Source organism: Lacerta agilis, chromosome 15 (assembly GCF_009819535.1).
Source record: "Lacerta agilis isolate rLacAgi1 chromosome 15, rLacAgi1.pri, whole genome shotgun sequence".
Lineage (NCBI taxonomy): Eukaryota > Metazoa > Chordata > Lepidosauria > Squamata > Lacertidae > Lacerta > Lacerta agilis.
This window is the reverse complement of record NC_046326.1, coordinates 3,304,442-3,325,020: the sequence shown is the minus strand read 5'-3', so window position 1 is coordinate 3,325,020 and position 20,579 is coordinate 3,304,442. Positions and strand designations below refer to the sequence as shown.

General features: G+C 46.4%; 1 protein-coding gene across 3 annotated transcripts in view; it reads right to left on the bottom strand.

The window, feature by feature from the left end:
* Positions 1 to 19,809, bottom strand: part of DOCK5 (dedicator of cytokinesis 5) — a 155,170-nt gene extending 135,361 nt beyond the window's left edge. For all 3 annotated transcript variants that reach the window (XM_033171850.1, XM_033171848.1, XM_033171849.1), the window contains exon 1: positions 19,735 to 19,809. In XM_033171850.1, coding sequence (XP_033027741.1) covers positions 19,735 to 19,777 — 43 coding nt within the window. In that variant the 5' untranslated portion in view covers positions 19,778 to 19,809. The remainder of the gene's footprint in view (positions 1 to 19,734) is intronic.
* Between the last annotated feature and the right edge of the window lie 770 nt (positions 19,810 to 20,579).

The window sequence follows — 20,579 nt, the reverse complement described above, 5'->3', positions numbered from 1 at the left end:
ACATTAGCGAGGCGAAGAGAGGGGTCTTGTCATCTGGGCAGCCCAGGACTTTCATACACACTTGTGCACCAGGCTTGTGCACCAGACAAGTCACTTTGGTGCTGCTAATGCAGAGGTTTGACTTCACCCCTGGAGGCGCAATCCATTGTCTCTCAAGACAGATGGATGTCAACAGCTGCAGGAGGGAAGATGCCCGCTCTATCCCTCTTCTGACAGCCTCCAGGAAAGAAATCAAATACAGGCTGGAAACTTTGTGGATTTTCTTTTTAAGAATAGGAACACTGCTGGTAAAAATACAACATCACAGCTAGCACCCCACCCCACCCCCCAAAAACCACCACACGATTGGGTGCCATGAACCATTCATCAAACCTGCCTCACATTTCCCACCCAAAATTCTCCCACGTGGAATTTCCAGTAATTGCCATCACTGCTTCATGCGTAGGTGATAATGGGAGGAGGGTGGGGAACCTTTAGCTCTTGTGAATCTGAACATGGCAGGGTGCTTAAAGGTGGTGAGATGCAACCCACAGAAGTGACTGATTACTGTATTTAAGGAAGGTGCTGGATATCATTAGGTCAAAGTTCCTGAACTTAACAATAAACCTCCTTATTCAAATTACACAGCTCTGATCCCAAGAATTCATAGGCAATAAAATCTACCGAGACACTGGGGCTCAGCAAGAGAATTATCTATAGAACAGCAGCGGTTAGTGCCCTTTGTGACTGAAAGGCAGAAAGCAGGAATGCTGACAGCAGGTGAAGCCAGGCAGAGCCACCCCCTGACTGTAAGAAAACAGGCAAGTGGGGGCAGGCTAAGGCTGGTGAGCAGAGCCCCATTCACCCTAATAAGAGCAGCCCACAGTGCTACAGAGGTGGCAGCGGTTGATGATGTTAAAACTTGTATACAGCCCTTCATCTGAAGAGCTCAGAGTGGTTCACAGCATAAGAATACAATATTTAAACACAAAATCTATATATATATATAAATGTTCCCATTGCGTGCGCGGCCAACACCACCTTGCTCCGTAACTGCTGGACCAAATCACATCAAATTTAGGACAAAGCGTAACATGACCATGGGGGAAGGATCTAGCATAATAAAAATTCAAAAAAACCACACCTGTCATGCCTAAAATATAGAATAAAGGCAAAAAAAAATGGCGCATGCATTACGTGTCATCAGCAACAGAACTGAAGGCTTTGAACAACAACCAATAGAAAGGCTCATCGCAGGGCAGCGTCACAGACTGTGCGCCGAACAAGAAACCTCCTTCACCTCAGTCAGCCATTTTCAGACAGCAGTGACAGCCCCCATTAATCTCCCTAGCCTCAGCCTCTGCCAAGGGCCTTACCGCCAAAAAAACAGTTAAGAGGAAGGCCTAAACTCTTCTTAGTAGTTTCAGCTCCAGGCAAGAAAAGGTTTTTAGGCCCGGGCCATACCACTCCTTATGGCGGGGGGGGGGGAGATGTAGGATGAGAAAGCTCAGCAACTATGCTTCGCTCCCTATCCTGTCTCCACACACAATGCTTTCTGCACTGCTGTATCGCTTTACAAATGAAACTCCAGTTATCAGAAGAGGAAGAAGCGCCGCACACAAATGTATAAGGACCCTACCAGTTCCCCACCACCCCTCCTTGCATCATTATGGTCCCTTCTGACCCCCCCCCCCCCGCTCAATGCCAGAGCGGACTGTACCATGTAACAGGTTTCCAGAGGGGGGGGGAGATAGTAAAAGTTCAACGGGATAAGCTGTGGGGAGGAAGGCAAAAACAGGAGATACGGAGAGGAGGCAGGCAAGAGTTCAACAGGAGAAGCTGTGGGGAGGAAGGTGAAAGCAGGGGGGAGGGAGACAGAGAGGTGCCAGGCAAGAGTTCAACGGGAGAAGCTGTGGGGAGGAAGGCAAAAACGAAATACGGAGAGGAGGCAGGCAGAAGTTCAACAGGAGAAGCTGTGGGGAGGAAGGCGAAAATGGGGGAAAGACAAGCAGGAGGCAGGCGGAAGTTCAATGGGAGAAGCTGTGGGGAGGCAAGCGGAAATGGGAAATACGGAGAGGAGGCAGGCGGGAGTTCAACAGGATAAGCTGTGGGGAGGCATGCGCTTTCTCTTTTACATCTTCCTTTTCCATTTCACCAAATGCACCACAGCAATGCGTGGCCGGGTCAGCTAGTACATAATAAAAACACAAACATGTTAATCAAACAAAGGCCTGTGAACCTCCCTGGGGAGAGCATTCCACAAATGAGGAGCCACTGCAGAAATGGTCCATTTTTTGTGTTTCCACCTTCCAGACTTCTCATGGAGGAGGCACCCGAAGAAGCACCTCAGGTGATGATTGCAGGGTCTGGGTAGGCTCGTATGGGGAAAGGCTGGTGGAAGCTGTCACTCAGAACATCTGGAGGGCACCAGGTTGGCAAAGGCTGCCTTAGACAATATTCGACTTCTCCTGCTAATGCACATTCCCTCCACTCTCCTGTCTTGCATCAATGAAGCAACTACTGCACTCCCTATACTGAACACAACACAGGAATTACATACAAAAAAGGGGAACTGCCACAAAATGTTGTAGTGTGGCACGTTGTTCTTCAGTATACCTACCCACTCGGTTCCCTGGCCCCCACCTCAGTTTCCATCCCATCCTGCCTACAGTTAGGGCATTTCTGCACTTACAATAGAATCACAGAAATGTGAAGTTGGAGGGGATCCCAATGGTCATCTAGTCCAACCCCTTCAATGCAAGAATCCCAGCTAAAGCATCCCTGGCACATGGCCTCCCAACCTCTGTTTAGAAACCTCCAGCAAAGTAGACTCCAACGCCTTCTGAGAGTCCATTTAAGGAGAATCCACCATTTATAGTGGCACGATTGCTGTCTAATGCAACCTTTGGTCAAATGCCACTTGTATTAGACAGAGTGAGTGTGGGGTTTTCCTTTCAACACTAATAGCAGGTTGTTCTCCAATTTGACAAACGATCCATAGATGTAGGCAGACCCTACGTACGCTCATGTCCTGCAGTCAGTAATGTGCAGAGGGGTAGCCCTTTTTCAGCTTTAAAGAAAAATGCAATGCCTATTAGCCGGAATTCTAATCTTGTAGGAGTATGAGAGATGAGAAGAAGAACTACATGTTTGCCTGAGCTATGGCAAACCTGGTTACTGTGGTGAAATTTTATCTGCAGCTAATGACTGTTGCCATGGACAGGACTTGGGTTCAGTGCCATTGTCTCTCTCTCCACCTGCCATCTCTCTCCTCTGAACTGAGTTCACAAACTGACAGCTGGCACCAGTCAGAGGGAAGTGGCACAAAACAGATGTCTCTCACACCACACCCACCAACCACCAACCCCCTCCACACAGAAACCGGAAGCATGTTTCTACACGGCACCCAAATGAAAAGATTGAGGATTCATTCCGAAGATTTCACAAAGTGTGAAGGGTTTTTTTTCCAATAGAATAAAAAGTGGAGGTTTCCTTTTTTAAAAAAGTATTCCAGAACACTAGCTGAATAACTATGGTGTCATGCAGCAGAATGCCCCCCCAAAAAAAATCCAGAAAAGAACAGCCACTTTACTACTATTAATGGTGGCATACTATAGCCATGGTCTGCCTTCACTGGGGTGTTGGGGGCATTTATTGACTGCTCTTTATCCTAAAGACTGCTTGTAGTTCTACAAATCATACGGTCACACACAGTGGTTCTGTTTCCCTCTTGTGTGGGTGTGATGCTGCTTTGACTCCATAAGCAACTGTACTCACTGCTTGAACTTCAGAATTACTGAAAATTCAATTAGTTCATATAGAGTCATAGAGTTGGAAGAGACCACAAGGGTCATCCAGTCCAACCCCCTGCCAAGCAGGAAACACCATCAAAGCATTCCTGACAGATGGCTGTCAAGCCTCTGCTTAAAGACCTCCAAAGAAGGAGACTCCACCACACTCCTTGGCAGCAAATTCCACTGTCGAACAGCTCTTACTCTCAGGAAGTTCTTCCTAATGTTTAGGTGGAATCTTCTTTCTTGTAGTTTGAATCCATTGCCCCGTGTCCGCTTCTCTGGAGCAGCAGAAAACAACCTTTCACCCTTCTCTATATGACATCCTTTGATATATTTGAACATGGCTATCATATCACCCCTTAACCTTCTCTTCTCCAGGCTAAACATACCCAGCTCCCTAAGCCCATCTGCAAACAGGAACAGTAATCAGGCAGGTGAATAACTGTTACTGGCTGTCATTCTCCACCCCTATGGGCTCCCCCAGTCTGCAATACACTGAATTCTCAATCTTTTTTTCAGGATACTACTGATGAAGCTTCTCTCTCACACACCTGCCCTTGAAGGGAATGATATGGAATCACATCATGTTGTTATTGTGCTTCTGCTGCTGTTGTTGTTGTTGCTGTTGTTGTTGTCTAGTCGTTTAGTCATGTCCAACTCTTTGTGACCCCATGGACCAGAGCATGCCAGGCACTCCTGTCTTCCACTGCCTCCCGCAGTTTGGTCAGACTCATGCCAGTCACTTCGAGAACACTGTCCAACCATCTCATCCTCTGTCGTCCCCTTCTCCTTGTGCCCTCCATCTTTCCCAACATCAGGGTCTTTTCCAGGGAGTCTCTTCTCATGAGGTGGCCAAAGTATTGGAGCCTCAGCTTCAGGACCTGTCCTTCCAGTGAGCACTCAGGGCTGATTTCCTTCAGAATGGATAGGTTTGATATTCTTGCAGTCCATGGGACTCTCAAGAGTATCCTCCAGCACCATAATTCAAAAGCATCAATTCTTCGGCGATCAGCCTTTTTTATGGTCCAGCTCTCACTTCCATACATCACTACTGGGAAAACCATAGCTTTAACTATATGGACCTTTGTTGGCAAGGTGATGTCTCTGCTTTTTAAAATGCTGTCTAGGTTTGTCATTGCTTTCCTTCCAAGAAGCAGGCATCTTTTAATTTCGTGACTGCTGTCACCATCTGCAGTGATCATGGAGCCCAAGAAAGTGAAATCTCTCACTGCCTCCATTTCTTCCCCTTCTATTTGCCAGGAGGTGATGGGACCAGTGGCCATGATCTTAGGTTTTTTGATGTCGAGCTTCAGACCATATTTTGCACTCTCCTCTTTCACCCTCATTAAAAGGTTCTTTAATTCCTCCTCACTTTCTGCCATCATCAGCATATCTGAGGTTGTTGATATTTCTTTCAGCAATCTTAATTCCGGCTTGGGATTCATCCAGTCCAGCCTTTTGCATGATGGATTTTGCATATACCGGTAAGTTAAATAAGCAGGGAGACAATATATAGCTTTGTCGTACTCCTTTCCCAATTTTGAACCAATCAGTTATTCCATATCCTATTATAACTGTAGCTTCTTGACCCACATAGAGATTTCTCAGGAGACAGATGAGGTGATCAGGCAATCTCCATTTCTTTAAGAACTTGCCATGGTCATAGTGTGATTAATTACATTATCAGATTTGGCCACAGCAAACAGAAAGCTGAATAACACCATTTTTCAAGAACCTGAATTGCGGTGGAATGGAAATGGAGCTGCTTGCGGCTGAAACAGGATGGAACAGAAAACAATGCCAGTTCCCCCCCACCCCAACTGCTGAAACTCCACTGCCAATCTTGCTATGGCTAGTGAGCACAGTTCGAAGTCCCAGTATCACCATTGCTGTCCAGAGAGCAATGTCCATTCCTTGTGCTGATTTATAGTGCAAATGGAGTATATGATATGTGGAAATGGTATTCACTGGGCTATCTAGAGATTCCAAAGAAGTGCCTTTCCATTGTTCCAGGAGGGATGCCTTCTCCCATTATCTTCCCACCTGTGCTCTTAGGTGACCATTCCCTCCTTGTTACAGGTGAACACTCTCTCAAGGAGGCTTGCCTGGGACTAACATTCCCAACTGGTAAATACATTTTTATTCCGGCACACTTACAGAGGATTATATGCAAACTGAAGATCTCATTTTTAGTTGCTTTTTTGAGACTACTGGGAAATTATAAGTCTGCATCCCAGAAGAAGCAGAGAAAGCAGTTAAGGCAGGCAGCCGGTAAGGAAACCAAGGCTGAAACGGCATGCTTGGGTTAGTAAAATTATAGGAAGAGGGTGCATGTTATTTTAAAGCAATGCAGAAGAGTTTATTTTAGGGCATCCATCATTATGTAATCAGGAGACTCTGAATAAGCCATCAACCCAAAAATAAAATGCTATAGGTGCCTCACAATACAGTGGTACCTCGGGTTAAGAACTTAATTCGTTCCGGAGGTCCGTTCTTAACCTGAAACTGTTCTTAACCTGAAGCACCACTTTAGCTAATGGGACCTCCCGCTGCTGCTGCACCGCCAGAGCACGATTTCTCTTCTTATCCTGAAGCAAAGTTCTTAACCTGAAGCGTTATTTCTGGGTTAGCGGAGTCTGTAACCTGAGGTACCACTGCATATCAGAAGGAAATGTGTCTTTGGCCCAATGGCAATATCCCCCCCCCCCAAGCATTCAAGCATGGATTAGGGATATTTTAGTTCTGATCATGATAGAAAAGAATTATACTTCCTCTCTCTGCAAGCTTGCTCCTGAAAAATATCCCCTCTGCCAACCCTGTGCCCCATAATTAATAAAAGTAAAAGGGAGCAGTATCTACATGCTAACTACATGTAGTTTAGTCCAAGGGGACAGCTTGAAAAACAGATCTTTGTTTGCAACATGTATTCAGTCATGTCACACTGTCTGTCACATTAGAGAACTATATTATTTTCCCCTAAACAGCAATTTACCCAGATGTACTTGGTAGCAGCAGGCTGTTCCATCTTGAATACTGGGTAGATGTGCAATTATTGCTTGAACAAAACTGAGGCTACAATCCTATATGCTCATTAAGATGGGAGTAAGCCCCACTCAACTCAATGGGGCTTACTTTTGAACAGACATATACCACATTGCACTGTAAGGCATTTATACTTCTAGATTTAATAACTATAGGCAACCAGTATCGTGATATAGGCTAAATCACTGGGTTGTGAACAGTGGGTTAGGATCTGCTATCAGGCTTTGGCCTAAAGTGGGCTACAACAGCCGCACTACCAGCACACAAATACATGGGGGGTGGGGAAGGTAAAAAAATAGGTCCCCAAATTCATGTTTGGGTTAAAACATTTTATGTTCAAAGTGAAAAGGAAAGAAAAAACATTACACATTTTCAAATTTGTTTCATCTACATGAAACCACTGAGACCTCCGGGTATATAAATTCTGTTGTTGTTGTTGTTGTTGTTCTTGTTGTTGTTGTTGTTGTTTACAATCTAAAAAAGTCTAGAGAATAAATTAATGTACTAAAAGCAGAGAACTGTCCCTCTGATGTTCTGTGCCAAACAAATCATTTTAAATTAATTGTGTGATGAGTATATTTGATCACAAAAACTCTGTGATGTTTTATGAGAGCTGATTGCATGAGACAGTACAATCCAATTTAACTGCATACTGTATTGTCCAATACTGTACTTGGGCTACACACTGCCAAATCCCTAGAGGCGACCAGCCCACAAATACACAAGAGACCTTTGCAAACTCAAGCCAACAGCAATGAAACAAGAGTTTAGGACACGAGGCTCACTGGTCATAACTCTAATGGGGTCAATATCAATTGCAGCGTTGCATTTAAACAAAATTCACATACACTTCACATACACTTAACCTGTTCTGCAGTAATTTTATAAAAAGGTCCAGGCAAGAGGTTTTCCAACTTCCATTGCTAAAATAAATGTCCTTGGCTCGGCTTGCATCCTTTTTCAGATACATTACTCTGCAGCTAGTCATATTCCTTGTCCTTGAGAAACAAAGAAAATACTTAAAGTGGGGGGGGGTGCTTTATTGCCTGCTCCCACTGCTTAAAGAGCAATGTATTTTAAAAGTCTTATATTAAGTTTACTCTCCAGTGTTTTATCAGTGGTTTGATATGCCAATTCTATTTCAAAGCCTGGAAAATCAGAAAGTGGCATGTAGTTCACCAGTCAAGTAAATTCCAAGAGCCAGTGTGGTGTAGTGGTTAAGAGCGGTAGACTTGTAATCTGGTGAACCAGGTTCGCGTCTCCGCTCCTCCACATTCAGCTGCTGGGTGACCTTGGGCTAGTCACACTTCTCTGAAGTCTCTCAGCCTCACTCACCTCACAGAGTGTTTGTTGTGGGGGAGGAAGGGAAAGGAGAATGATAGCCGCTTTGAGACTCCTTTGGGTAGTGATAAAGCGGGATATCAAATCCAAACTCTTCTTCCAGGAACAATACGGAAGCTTTGGGAGATTGTCATGGATCTCCTACTGCATCAGTTTTGGCTCTGACACAACTTGGCCTGCTTTGGGAGCACTGTAAAGGAATTATTTAGTGCTACTACAATCTTAAGGTTGTAGTCAACTCTGCTTCAGCGTATCTGAAGAAATGTGTATACACACGAAAAGCTCATACTTGGAAAGCTTATACTTAATTGGTCTTTAAGGTGCTACTGGAATATTTTTTCTTTTTTTAATCTTTCATCATTGTTATTTATTAAAGGTAAAGGTACCCCTGACCGTTAGGTCCAGTCGCGGACGACTCTGGGGTTGCGGCGCTCATCTCACTCTATACGCTGAGGGAGCCGGCGTTTGTCCACTGACAGCTTCTGGGTCATGTAGCCAGCATGACAAAGCCGCTTCTGGCGAACCAGAGCAGCGCACAGAAACACCGTTTACCTTCCCGCTGGAGTGGTACCTATTTATCTCCTTGCACTTTGACGTACTTTCGAACTGCTAGGTGGGCAGGAGCTGGGACTGAACAACAGGAGCTCACCCCGTCTCGGGGATTCAAACCGCCGACCTTCTGATCGGCAAGCCCTAGGCTCAGTGGTTTAGACCACAGCACCACCCGCATAACGGCTACATTACCTGAATCCTTTTCAGATGGTTATGTGCATTCCTGCACCGACTTCAAAATGTGCTTATTTATTTGTTTATAAAAATATTTATATCCCTCCGTATCATAATAAATATATCACAGTGGTTTACAATAATATCAAAACATAAAACCAAACAATAAAATCATAAAGATAAAAACAAGTTAAAAGCAAAATAAATTAAGAACAAACATCAACAGACTATTGTGGGGGATTGCCTGCACAGGCCCGGCGGAAGAGAAAAGTTTACAGCAAGTGTTTCAAAGTTGGCACAGAAGGTGCCTTCTGAATCTCTAGTGGCAGGGTGTTCCACAGGACTGGGCTGATGACACTGAAGGCTCTGTCTTTTCTCTTCCGCCAGGCCTATGCAGGCAATCCCCCACAATGTTCTCACTGTTGTCAAACGGGCCTCACTAAAGATGCTCTTGCAGATGAACTTAGTGATCAAGCTAGAATAGAAGGGTTCTGGCAACAGTACTGTAGTTTCAGCAACTTGTACTTGCAACTCACATGCCCCCCCCCAAGCGAAGTTACATCCATACAGCAAAGCCATCTTTTCCAGATGAGTCATTTCCAACTACAGGAGAAACAAAGTTCAGCATGTGCAGCCTTAACACACCCATTGGAAGGAGGCGGGGCGGTCGCTTTTAGATAAGACAACGTTACGTTGCATGTCATATGTATGTTGTAAACAAGTTAGGAACTGATACCAAGTCAATAACACCCACATGCCAACCCTCTGGAATTGACAAGGGTTCAAAGAAAACAAAACTGCTTTGTTCATCAGCCTAGGCCTGGATGCTGTTGGACAACTGCTGGAAACAGCAAATTTAACTGCAGGGCTTAACCATTTGCTTTCCTATGCATTTGGAACCACAAGTGACCCCAAATGAGTATAAAGATACGTCAACATTTTCTCTCCAACCAATGCCACTACTAATAGCCTGATGCAATGTTCAACCGTGTTTCAAACCTTCCTTCCACAGCATTTTTTTAAATGAATGTTTTACTAAAAGGGCACTGGGGTTAGTTAGACCCCAATTAAAGTAAATAGCAGGGCAGGGAGACATGGAGTATCCCAGGAAGTGTGGTATAAATGCCCACAACATACTGAAAATGTGTAAACAGCACAATAGGCTGCTTTATGCTTATGCTACAATTAACTGTTCAGTACTTTTGGATTTTATTATTTTTGCATCCAGCAAGTTTTGAGCTGAAAGAAAAAGGAAGGTCTCTCAGACCCCACAGGAATTTACACCACAAAGGATTACAGAACCCAGATAACATCACTGTAAAGCTGACATTCAACATACATATTATCGAATACTTTTATGCCAAGGTAATTAAATTGCAAACATAGGAAGCCACCTTATACCAAGTCAGACAGTTGTTCCATCTAGCTCAGTATCGTCTGCACTGACTGGCAGCAGCTCTCTAGGGTTTTAAGCGGGGGAGGGGAGCATCTGCAGCCCTAGCTGGAGATGCTGCGGATTGAGCCTGGGACCTTCTGCATGCAGGGCACACGCTTTTCCTTTAGGCTACAGCCCTTCCGATTAATAAAATGCTTTTTACCAGCATAGCAGCTTTATAGAGGTTATTCAAAAAATGCCAAGCTATCTGAGCATCTCTCTTGGCAAAGGCTCCATCCATAGAAGGATGAACTTATAAACAAGCTTGGGAAGGGCTATTTGTGCTGCTGGTTTCTGGAGGCTCTATTTATCTGCAAGGAAGTTGGGCAAGTGTATGTATGATTTTCAATTCTCCATGGTCTTCATTTTACATTCTGTCCCGAAGAACAGATATACACACCCCCCCCACACACAAAACACCCCACACTTCTCTAGCCCTGTCTGAGTCTGAAGGGTACGCATGTGCAGAATTTTATGTGTGCCTCTAAATTACACAGCAGTAGATCCTCAAGGGCATTTCCTTCTGGGCAACCTTCCAACGCCAGTGGTGGCTGGCAAAAGCGGGCAGAGAAACGAATGTGAATTTCACATTTTTACAGTGGGCTAATTTTCACTCTCACTCATACTGTTTGATCCTCCATCCATTCCAGGCAGGCACAAACACACAACAAGGGTTCAAAGTGGAACCAGCGAGGGACAAGACCTGGGGAGTGTGCTTTGAACGAGAGCCTTGGCGAGGGCCACATCTGGCCCCTGGGCCTGAGGTTCTCCAACCCTGCCATGTCAACCTTTGGTTTCTCCTCTGATCAAATGCCTAGCAGCCCCGGAATATCATGCCCCCAATTTAGCCGCAAAACCAATCACAACGCTACTATACGCAGATGATGCGGTTTTACTATCACGAACAAAAATAGGCCTTAAAAGGTTGATAAGAGATTTTTCAGCATACTGCAAGAGAGAGCAGTTGGTGGTGAACCACCAGAAAACCAAGGTTGTGGTTTTCGCGAGAAAACATAAAATACACAGCTGGAGAATGGACAATCAACCAATTGAACAAGTCAAAGCCTTTAAATACCTGGGCATCGTCTTCCAGTCTACGGGGTCGTGGGTCGCACAGCATAAATATGCCAGAGAGAAAGCAACCCAAAGCGCCAAGACATTGTCCCGCTTTTTCTATACCAAGGGAGGCAAGTACATTCCAGCAGCCATAGAAGTTTTCAAGGCAAAACCTCTAGCGCAGCTAACATATGGGGCCCAAATCTGGACGGGGACCCAATGCAATCTTCTTGAAACGGTTCAATCTAACTTTTTAAGACAAATCTTTGCCGTTCCACCATGTGTACCAACTGCAGCATTATGCCTTGAAGCTGGTCTCCCATCTGTGGAAACACAGATCTGGAAAAGAACTCTTAATTATTGGCTCCGCTTAAACCAAAATCCAACAGGACTCTTGCCCCAGGTGATACGGGATGCCCACGAAAGCGCATGGTTCAAAATGGTGAGACTCAAACTTCTATCATGCGGTCTACATGCTCAGCATTTGTTAATGTTGGGCCCCTCTAAAGCAAAAACTTAATTGATCAGCGCCTGATGGATATCGAGCAACAAAACAACTTGGCCAAAACAAAGAAATTTTGTGCATGGTTTGCCCACCTGCCCCCCTCGCACTTCGATGCCCCGGCATCTTATCTGCATAATTTAAATATCCCAAAGTATAGACGTGCTTTTACGTTGGCAAGATTGGACGTACTACCCTCTGCCGTGCTCGAAGGCCGATATCAGAAACTCCCCAGGGAGAAACGACTCTGCCCATGTGGAGACGGAAACTTGGAGACAGCGTCACATGTTCTTCTGACCTGCCCCCTGTACAAAGACCTGAGGAGCGAGATCATTACTCCCCTCCTACTTTCCATCCCAGGTCGCTCATCAGCGGCCGCAATGTTTTATTTGTTAGCGGACCAGAACATCCAGACAACAGAGAAGGTCGCCAGATTTATTGAGAGGGCAATGAGACTAAGGGCCACAATTTGACAGACAACTCGAACAAGGCCACCTTTGAACGGCCTTTTAGCCTGGGGGTTTCATATGATTTATTAGTATTTTTATATATTTGTGTACCTGACTGGTCTTTCCCCAGTATTTTTATCTGTTTTATCTGTCTTTTTAGTCGCAATGGCCTGTTGGCTACGTGAATAAAGTTTGATTTGATTTGATTTGATTTCTCCTCTGAGCTTTTTAAAGGGAAATGCACCAAACGCCAGGCACATATACCCTTCGGACTTGACCCAAGGCACTTTCAAATGTGCTTATTCTGTACTCTTGATATCCGTGCCGAAGTACAAAATGTAAAACCTAGGATGTTGCTTTACAGCAGGCCAGGTTCTTTGTCTGTCTAGGCCAGTATCGCCATCTGACTGACAATGGATCTCCGGAGTCTCAGGCAGAGGTTGGACTAAATGACCAACTCTACAATTCTACAATTCTATGATTCTATACATTATGCTCTTAGCAAGGATGCGTGCATTCAGATTAATCACAACACCTGGAGCATCCATGGGTGTGTGAAATCCCACAAATATGCCACGCTTTCCAGTGGAATCAGTTTATATATTCAACATTATATCATCTGGTGATAACTCATCAAGTGATATGGGATGCCCCCAGACTTTTTTTGCAAGCGTTATTCAATTGCATATCAGCAAATTAGGGCTGTGCTATTAAAGTGAATCTCCTGCCTACTTAGCAGTTCAAAAGCACGTCAAGTGCAAGTAGATAAATAGGTACCGCTCTGGCGGGAAGGTAAGCGGCGTTTCCATGTGCTGCTCTGGTTCGCCAGAAGCAGCTTAGTCATGCTAGCCACATGACCCGGAAGCTGTACGCCGGCTCCTTCGGCCAGTAACACAAGATGAGCGCCGCAACCCCAGAGTCAGCCACGACTGGACCTAACAGTCAGGGGTCCCTTTACCTTTATTAAAGTGAATATGGTGCTATTGTGAAACAAACCCACTTCAAAAACAAAACAAAACCCTAAACTGGTTTTTTTTTAGGGGAAAGAAAACTGATATGGGAATGGACTGGAAACTCTGGGAAACAGTGTTGTCAGGAGACATCATATAACCTACCAACAACATGAAACAAAAGCCAAATGGAGGGTGGGGGACCCCCAAATTGATTATACCTGGGCATGCTCAGTGGCCAAAGAATGGAAACTGACTGTGGGGCAGGAGTGTGGGGAAAGAGAGAATTGCATGAGGTGCCTAGACTACTGAAAAGCAGCACTGTATGCTGCAACATTTTGTTGCAGGTCCCACTTCTTCTTTCTCAATGGAGATGCTTGCTGGAGACTGAACTTGGGAGCATGCATGTAGCCTACCTCAAACTGATAGAGGAGACCACTGAGGTGGGGGGACACCAAGCTACATTAAGGAAGAGACCACACATGGGGAAGTGAGTTATGTGTACATGAAAACATCCATGTATGTATGACTAATGTGAGAAGAGGAACTCATAGATCAAGATGTGGGAGAACCCAAAGATTCCACAAAAGAGGATCAGGAGTGTGCCTGTGAAGGTGAAAGGAAGGGAAGTGCGTTTTTTAAAATGTTTTTAAAAACATTAGTGTGGGGCCATGCAGACTGCCACTAGAATAAAGAATGCTAGGATGCTCAGTCAAGGCACACAGGATTAGAAGCAGCCTGTTCAGTCCACTATATCCACTTTGAGGAAGTATTCCAAGCAGCTTCTGAATCGAAAAATAAAATACTGTACATCCAGAGAAGTTAGAAAGAGTAACACCATGGAGGTCTGCACACTATAGCTGTGTTCAGGTGACTGCCTAAATCAGGCCTCCCCAAACTTTGGCCCTCCGTCATCCCTGACCACTGGTCCTGTTAGCTAGGGATCATGGGAGTTGTAGGCCAAAGCATCTGGAGGGCCGCAGTTTGGGGATGCCTGGCCTAAATACACAAACTCTGTATTGTAGGTTGGTGGGGCAGACGTGCCCACAACCCCCACCCCAATGTGCCCATACACATTACCCCAGACCTTCAGCGCTCAACCTTTCCCCAGGCTGAGTGGGAAGGTCTGCAAGGGATATTTTTCTTGTGTCCCTCCACTTGATCAGGGACCCTGATAGAGTTTGCATATTCCAGCAAACGTCTGGACACATCTTGTCCACATATGTGCTTGTACTAGTTGGTGCCCTGCAACAGAATTCAACATTCTGAGACTCTGTGGCCTTTCCTCTTCTTCTTAAAGTTTCTAGTTCTTATGGCTGAAGAGATAAGCTTGATAATGTGCAGGCTTGGCCTGGAGTAATATCAGGAACTATAAGGAGAGATGAGCATGAATCACGCTGGTCAGGACATGAAATGTTTTGCACTCTGCACTGTTTGTTGCCCTAACCATAATGGCAGCCACAAGCAGGAGACTTATGCCAAACAAGCATATATGTGAAGAGATGTGCATCAGTTCTTCAGATTACGTAGCCTGAGCTTTCCTGGGCACTGAGTAGGCCTGGGCAATGTACGAATACATCACCCAGGACTGGTATGATAGCCAGAGTGCGATGGCAGCTTCACCCGGTGGCATACCGCGAGTGAAACTGCCAGCGCTCCCGAGTCTCTCTGTGCCCAGCAGCAGGGACAAGCAACTCTGGCCTCGGCTTGAAATTGAGTGGATGGGTGAAGAAGCGTGGAGAATCAGGCAGGTGTGTGTGTGTGTGTGTGTGTGTGTGTGTGTGTGTGTGTGTGAAGGAGTGGTGAGATCAGCTGGATGCACACTAGAGCTTAGAGGAGAAATCGGCTCCTCAGGAAACCAGATGCCCTGAGGGGAAGGGGCTGGGGGCTGGGGAGGCTAGTGAGCAATGCAAAGCAGGGAGACAGCACTCATCCTTGCCCTCTCCTAGCTTCCTCTGTGTGTGTGTGTGTGTGTGTGTGTGTGTGTGTGTTGCATCCCCATCTCACAGTGTTTGGCTGGTGATACATCCCGATCTGCTCTGGCACCCAATGTGCAAAACCCTCGTATGGACAGGGCTGACATGTGCAAAGCGGGCCCAACCAAGTAAGAAGCAAAGAGAGGCAACAGTTCTTTTACCTGCAGGGAAGCCAAGTGCAATCCTGTATCAAGGAACTGGTCTTGCAGAGCAAGGATGCACAACAGCACATTTCTAACCGTAAGTCCTACTGAATTCAATGGGACTTACTCACAGGTAAGAGAGTACAATTGCAGCCTGAGTACTGTTCCAGCTCGTCACTTTCACCAGCCCTAAGTGATCAGCCCTAAGTATGTTCTGTCCTTTTTCTACATTATCTGCACAAAACTTTGCATTTAAATACATATTTTGAATATATTTTATCTCAAAACATTGGGTTGTGTTAAACACTAATCATTCTAAGAGAAACCCCACTGAATTCAACGGACTTGGCTAATTTACGGTTTACTCTAAGTAGAAGTTAGTTGGATACAACCAACTATGTCAAAATAATAAAACACCTCAATGTTTTGCATTGTATTTTATCTTACAGGCCACATTCTTAAAAACATGATACAGTCGATAGTTTTGAGACAAGAACTGCAACACACCTCTCAGAACAGTGCAGAATCGTACACACTGCTATGTTCTAATCTGGGCATTAGTACAATTGGTATCGCAAAGATCAAATTCCTCCAGTGTCCGTAGCAGGTAAAGCCCAGGGGTTTCCAAAGCACAACATCTCACATCATCATAGGGGTAGGAAGATGCTGGAATCTTGCTTGGAGTTCAAGTGGGCAGTTAAGGAATTTCACTCTTCTGTTGCACCAGAAAAAGAGAGAGAGCCCGCAATCAAGGACAACCAACAAGCACCCAAGTTGATCCTGGCAGGGCAGACACTAGTATGCAGCAAGATTTCTTGCGTTTCCCTTCTCAATGAGAGCCTGAACATATGCAGAGCCCTTGGCTGGATCAAGATCCCATCAGCATCCAATTTCCGGCAGTGGCCACCCAAACACTTTTGCGAAGTCCATAAGCAGAACATGAAGGCAACACACCTACTTGCTATAGTTCATCATGTGATATTCAGAGGTACACTGCCTCTGTCCTTGGAGGTTCTGCTTAGCTTCCATGGACAACAGCCACTGACAGACTTGCCCGCTATCAATTCGTCTAACTCCCAATCAAAGGCATCAAACTGAATGCCCTACATTGTGCATAAAGATGTATTCCTTTCTGTTTGCCCTGTATTTCACTGGAAGCCTCAAAGTTCCAGAAACATCCCAAGTCCATCTATTGCCTACATTCAGGTTGTGAGCACTGTTGGTTATGTAGTCAAAATGGTACTATTCACACACAAAAGAGGGAGGCTTCAGTAGACGTCAGGGAACCCAGGAGGTTTGCACAAGTAAAAAAACACAAAAACCTTGTAGGAGGGAGAGGTAACTAAAAGTTATAGGACTTAAACTTCAGTACTACATTTACTTAATACAGTCGTATCCCAAACGCCCTGGAACTCAGACGTTTTGAATCCTGAATGCCGCAAACCCAGAAGTGACTGTTCCGGTTTGCAAATGTTCCTTTGGAACCCGAATGTCCAACAGGGCTTCCGTGGCTTCTGATTGGCTGCAGGAGCTTCCTGCAGCCAATCAGAAGCTGCACTTTGTTTTTTGAACACTTCGGAAGTTGAATGGACTTCCGGAACGGATTCCGTTCGACTTCCTAGTTACGACTGTACTAAATTACTTTAAAGGAGCAAGGACAGGAAGTCAGGGAGGGCGGTGGTACCTCGGGTTAAGAACTTAATTCATTCTGGAGGTCCATTCTTAACCTGAAACACCACTTTAGCTAATTGGACCTCCCGCTGCCGCCACCGCATTATTTCTGTTCTCATCCTGAAGCAAAGTTCTTAACCCGAGGTACTACTTCCGGGTTAGCGGGAGTCTGTAACCTGAAGCGTCTGTAACCCAAGGTTACCACTGTAAGCTGAAATTCTGAATAGGGAGAACCTCATGCTGCAACATTTTGTTGCAGCTCCTTTTGGTCTTTTTTTCTTTTAAACTCACTTCCCTCCTATAACCCACCAGATGTTTAGGACCACAGCTCCCAGCTTTGCTGGCTGGGGCTGGTGGGAGCTGTAGAACAGAACACCTGAAAGGCACCCGGATGGGGAAGGCTCCTTCAGCTCCTCCTTCTAGGTAAGGCGCTCCAACTCACAGGTCTGTCTTGCTTGCCCTTTTTTTCAGCTTTCCCAGCTCCAAGACATCCTTTCCGAGATAAGGTGACCAGAACAGGAATGAAAAGAAAATCAATTTTTAAAAGGTTTGGGGAACCTCTAGCAGAGGTGTTGATTGGTAACTAGGCCTCAAACCTAATGGTTTTATGACTTCACTCATATCAAAATGGGTTGGGCCATCCAAACTGCATGGGGGCAGGGGAGCTCCTTCTCGCCAAGTGGCACCCTGGATTTCTGCACTGATGGCACCCTGGTGGGGGCTTAAAAGGCAAAACAAGGGGAGTCAAAGGAAAACACAGTGCTAGAAGCATAGAATAAAAGTTGAAACAAAAGGATGCCATTTTGCAGTGACATGAGAGCAGCAATCTTGGGGGGAAGATTGGAAGAGGCATTGGGGAAGAGGTTGCATTTTTATTCCAGCCTTCCACAGAATATCAAGGAAGCATACATAACTCTCACCCTTTTACAATTACAACAACCCTGTGAGGTAGACCAGGCCAACTTCACTTAGCAAGCTTTGTGGCCAGGCCAGCATTTGAACTCAAGTCTCTCCAGTCTAAATCCAGTGCTCTAACCCCCAAGACCTGATGAAGAGAAGCAGCACTTGATTTTGGTCAGGGCCCTGCTTAGCCCCACCACCTGTTTTCAGTTTAAGCACTCTGCACTGGAACACGTGAAGTGTCTCTGAGCACATACAAAGCGCCTCACTGAGCAACCTCAACCAACTCTTACACCATTGAGAATAGAGAAAAATACTTCTGGCATCACAGCCTGACTGAGGGTTACCGGTAGTCACAAGAGCACATAAATATATTGTACAAATCAGTATTTCCACAGTTGTTGCTGGACTACAACTCCCATCATCCCTAGCTAGCAGGACCAGTGGTCAGGGATGATGGGGGCGCAGGTTAGTCCAATATCAGCTGGAGACCCAAGTTTGAGAAGCACTGGTATAAACAGAGAAATAAAGAAATGGGCACACAGGCGGACATCTAATTTTAATGAGGGGGCTGGCGCAGTGCCGTTTTTGTTGTGATTGTAAGTTTCTAAGAAATTGTGTGTGTATATTTATACACGTACTGTACAGATTTTAAACTCTATTAATGTTTAATTGTTTTTAATGATTTCTCCCTTATCCTTTTAGCTGCTCTTATTTTATCTGTAAGCTGCTTTGAGGGAAAAGGTATCAATAATAATAATAATAAGGCAAATCCCAGATCTGAAATGGTTGCTGGATGACTGTTCCAAGCAGTGCCATTTTTCTGGAAAAAGAGGTGCCGGAACTCACCACGAACGCCTCCCTTGTTCTCTTAGAATGGCAGTGGCGCCCACCTGAGAGGAGCCAGAACTGAGTTCTAGTGAGTTCTGGCTGAAAAAAAAGCCCTGGTTCCAAGACAGTTTAACTTGGAAAGGATGACTTCTATGGAAATGACCCATAAGCAGACCATCAAAGCAGAGGGGGCCAGAGTGACCTTTGTCAAAACATGCAGCCTCACCCCCCCACCCCCACCCCCAGGGCACTGCCCCTCCAAGTCAATTCATTCAGAGCAGCTAATGCTTCCTTATTCCACATTTACAACCCTCGGCAGTGAATCAGAAGTCCCTTTGGGTGTGGAGCAGAGGGAATCCACCCGCCTCTCTCTCCCCATCCAGGCGGGATGACAGATCAGAAAAAGGTGTTAATGGGTAACCAATCAGATTAAAGGATCTTGAATGCTCTCCTCCAGAAACTTTAAAAGAAAAAGAGGGGGGTGGGGGTGGAGACTGGAGAGAGAAGGAAGAAGAAAGCTTTATTCCTCCCGAGCTATGGTGGAGTTAACGTTTCCCCAAACGCTCTGCAATCCTAAACACGCTTCCTCTAGGAGTAAGGCCCATTGAACTCAATGGGTGGTGTTTTTGAGCCGACCAGCGCAGGAAAATGTAACCATTCACACAAACGAGAGGGGGTGCTATCTGATCTAAGACGGTTGTTTCGGGGGTGGGGGGCAGCTCTGCTGTAGGATGGACTTTATCCAGGGCGAGGAGAGCGGGAAATACTGGGAAGGAAACTCAGCAAGCAAGCAGAGGGTTAATGAAGATGATGCTGGGCGCGTCCCCACGACCAGGGCCAAGGAAGAAGAGGCAGGCGGCACGCGTGTTGTTGCACGTGGGAACCGCAAGTACAGTAAGGAGCGGGGGGGGGGAAATCCCTCTGCTTGCGATCACTCACCGACGCCGTACTTCTCGCGCTTGGTAGGGATCCAGCGGGCCATGCCGGGGCTCGGAGGGATCCCCTCCCCGCTTGCTCGCTCGCTCGCTCTCTGCCTCTCCCCCGCTCGGAGTTTCCTAGCCCGCAGGCGGGTCTGAGTCAGCCCCCTCCGGCCTGCGCGGCTCCCGGCTCCGCCGCCGCCATGCTCAGGGGCGGGATCCGGCCCGCGGCGCTTCCCTCTCCGCCACTGAACTGTCCTCCCGCGGCCGCCGGGCGCTGCCGTCGACGGAGGAACTTTCCTGCCCTGCTCCGTCCGGGCGGCCCTTGGGTGCAGCAGCGCCGCCGCCGCCGAGTCAGAGCGCAGGGGCGGGAACTCGGCGCCGCCGCCGCCGCCGGGAGGGATCACCTGCTCCGCCCTGCTGCCCGCGACGGGGAAGGGCTGGCTGGCGGGCGGGCGGGCAGCCTCCACCTCCGGGCTTCCTCGGGATCCCGGTCCTACGGCATTCGCCGTCGCTGTGCGCTGGGAAAAAGCATCCCGGCAGTCAGCTTCGGAATTGGACTTACTCCCAGGAAAGCGCTCGTGAGGAGGAGAGCAGCCTTACCTGGATTCCGGCAAAGGCTTCGTTTCCAGGACTTCCAAGGAAGGGAGTTTGCCTTCCCATGCAAATGGCAGGGAGGTGAAGGGTGAAAGCCCCCTCCCACCGCCTCGGTCCCTATCTGGATCAGCCTGACTTCGATTTACTTTTAAAAGGAAAAGGGGGGAAACCTCATTCATGCAGCCGCTAATGACTTGGATGGTGTCGTGTCTAGTTTGGCCCTTAGGGTGGCAGCTACCGTATGTGTTATATGCCTTCATCCCTGTACCA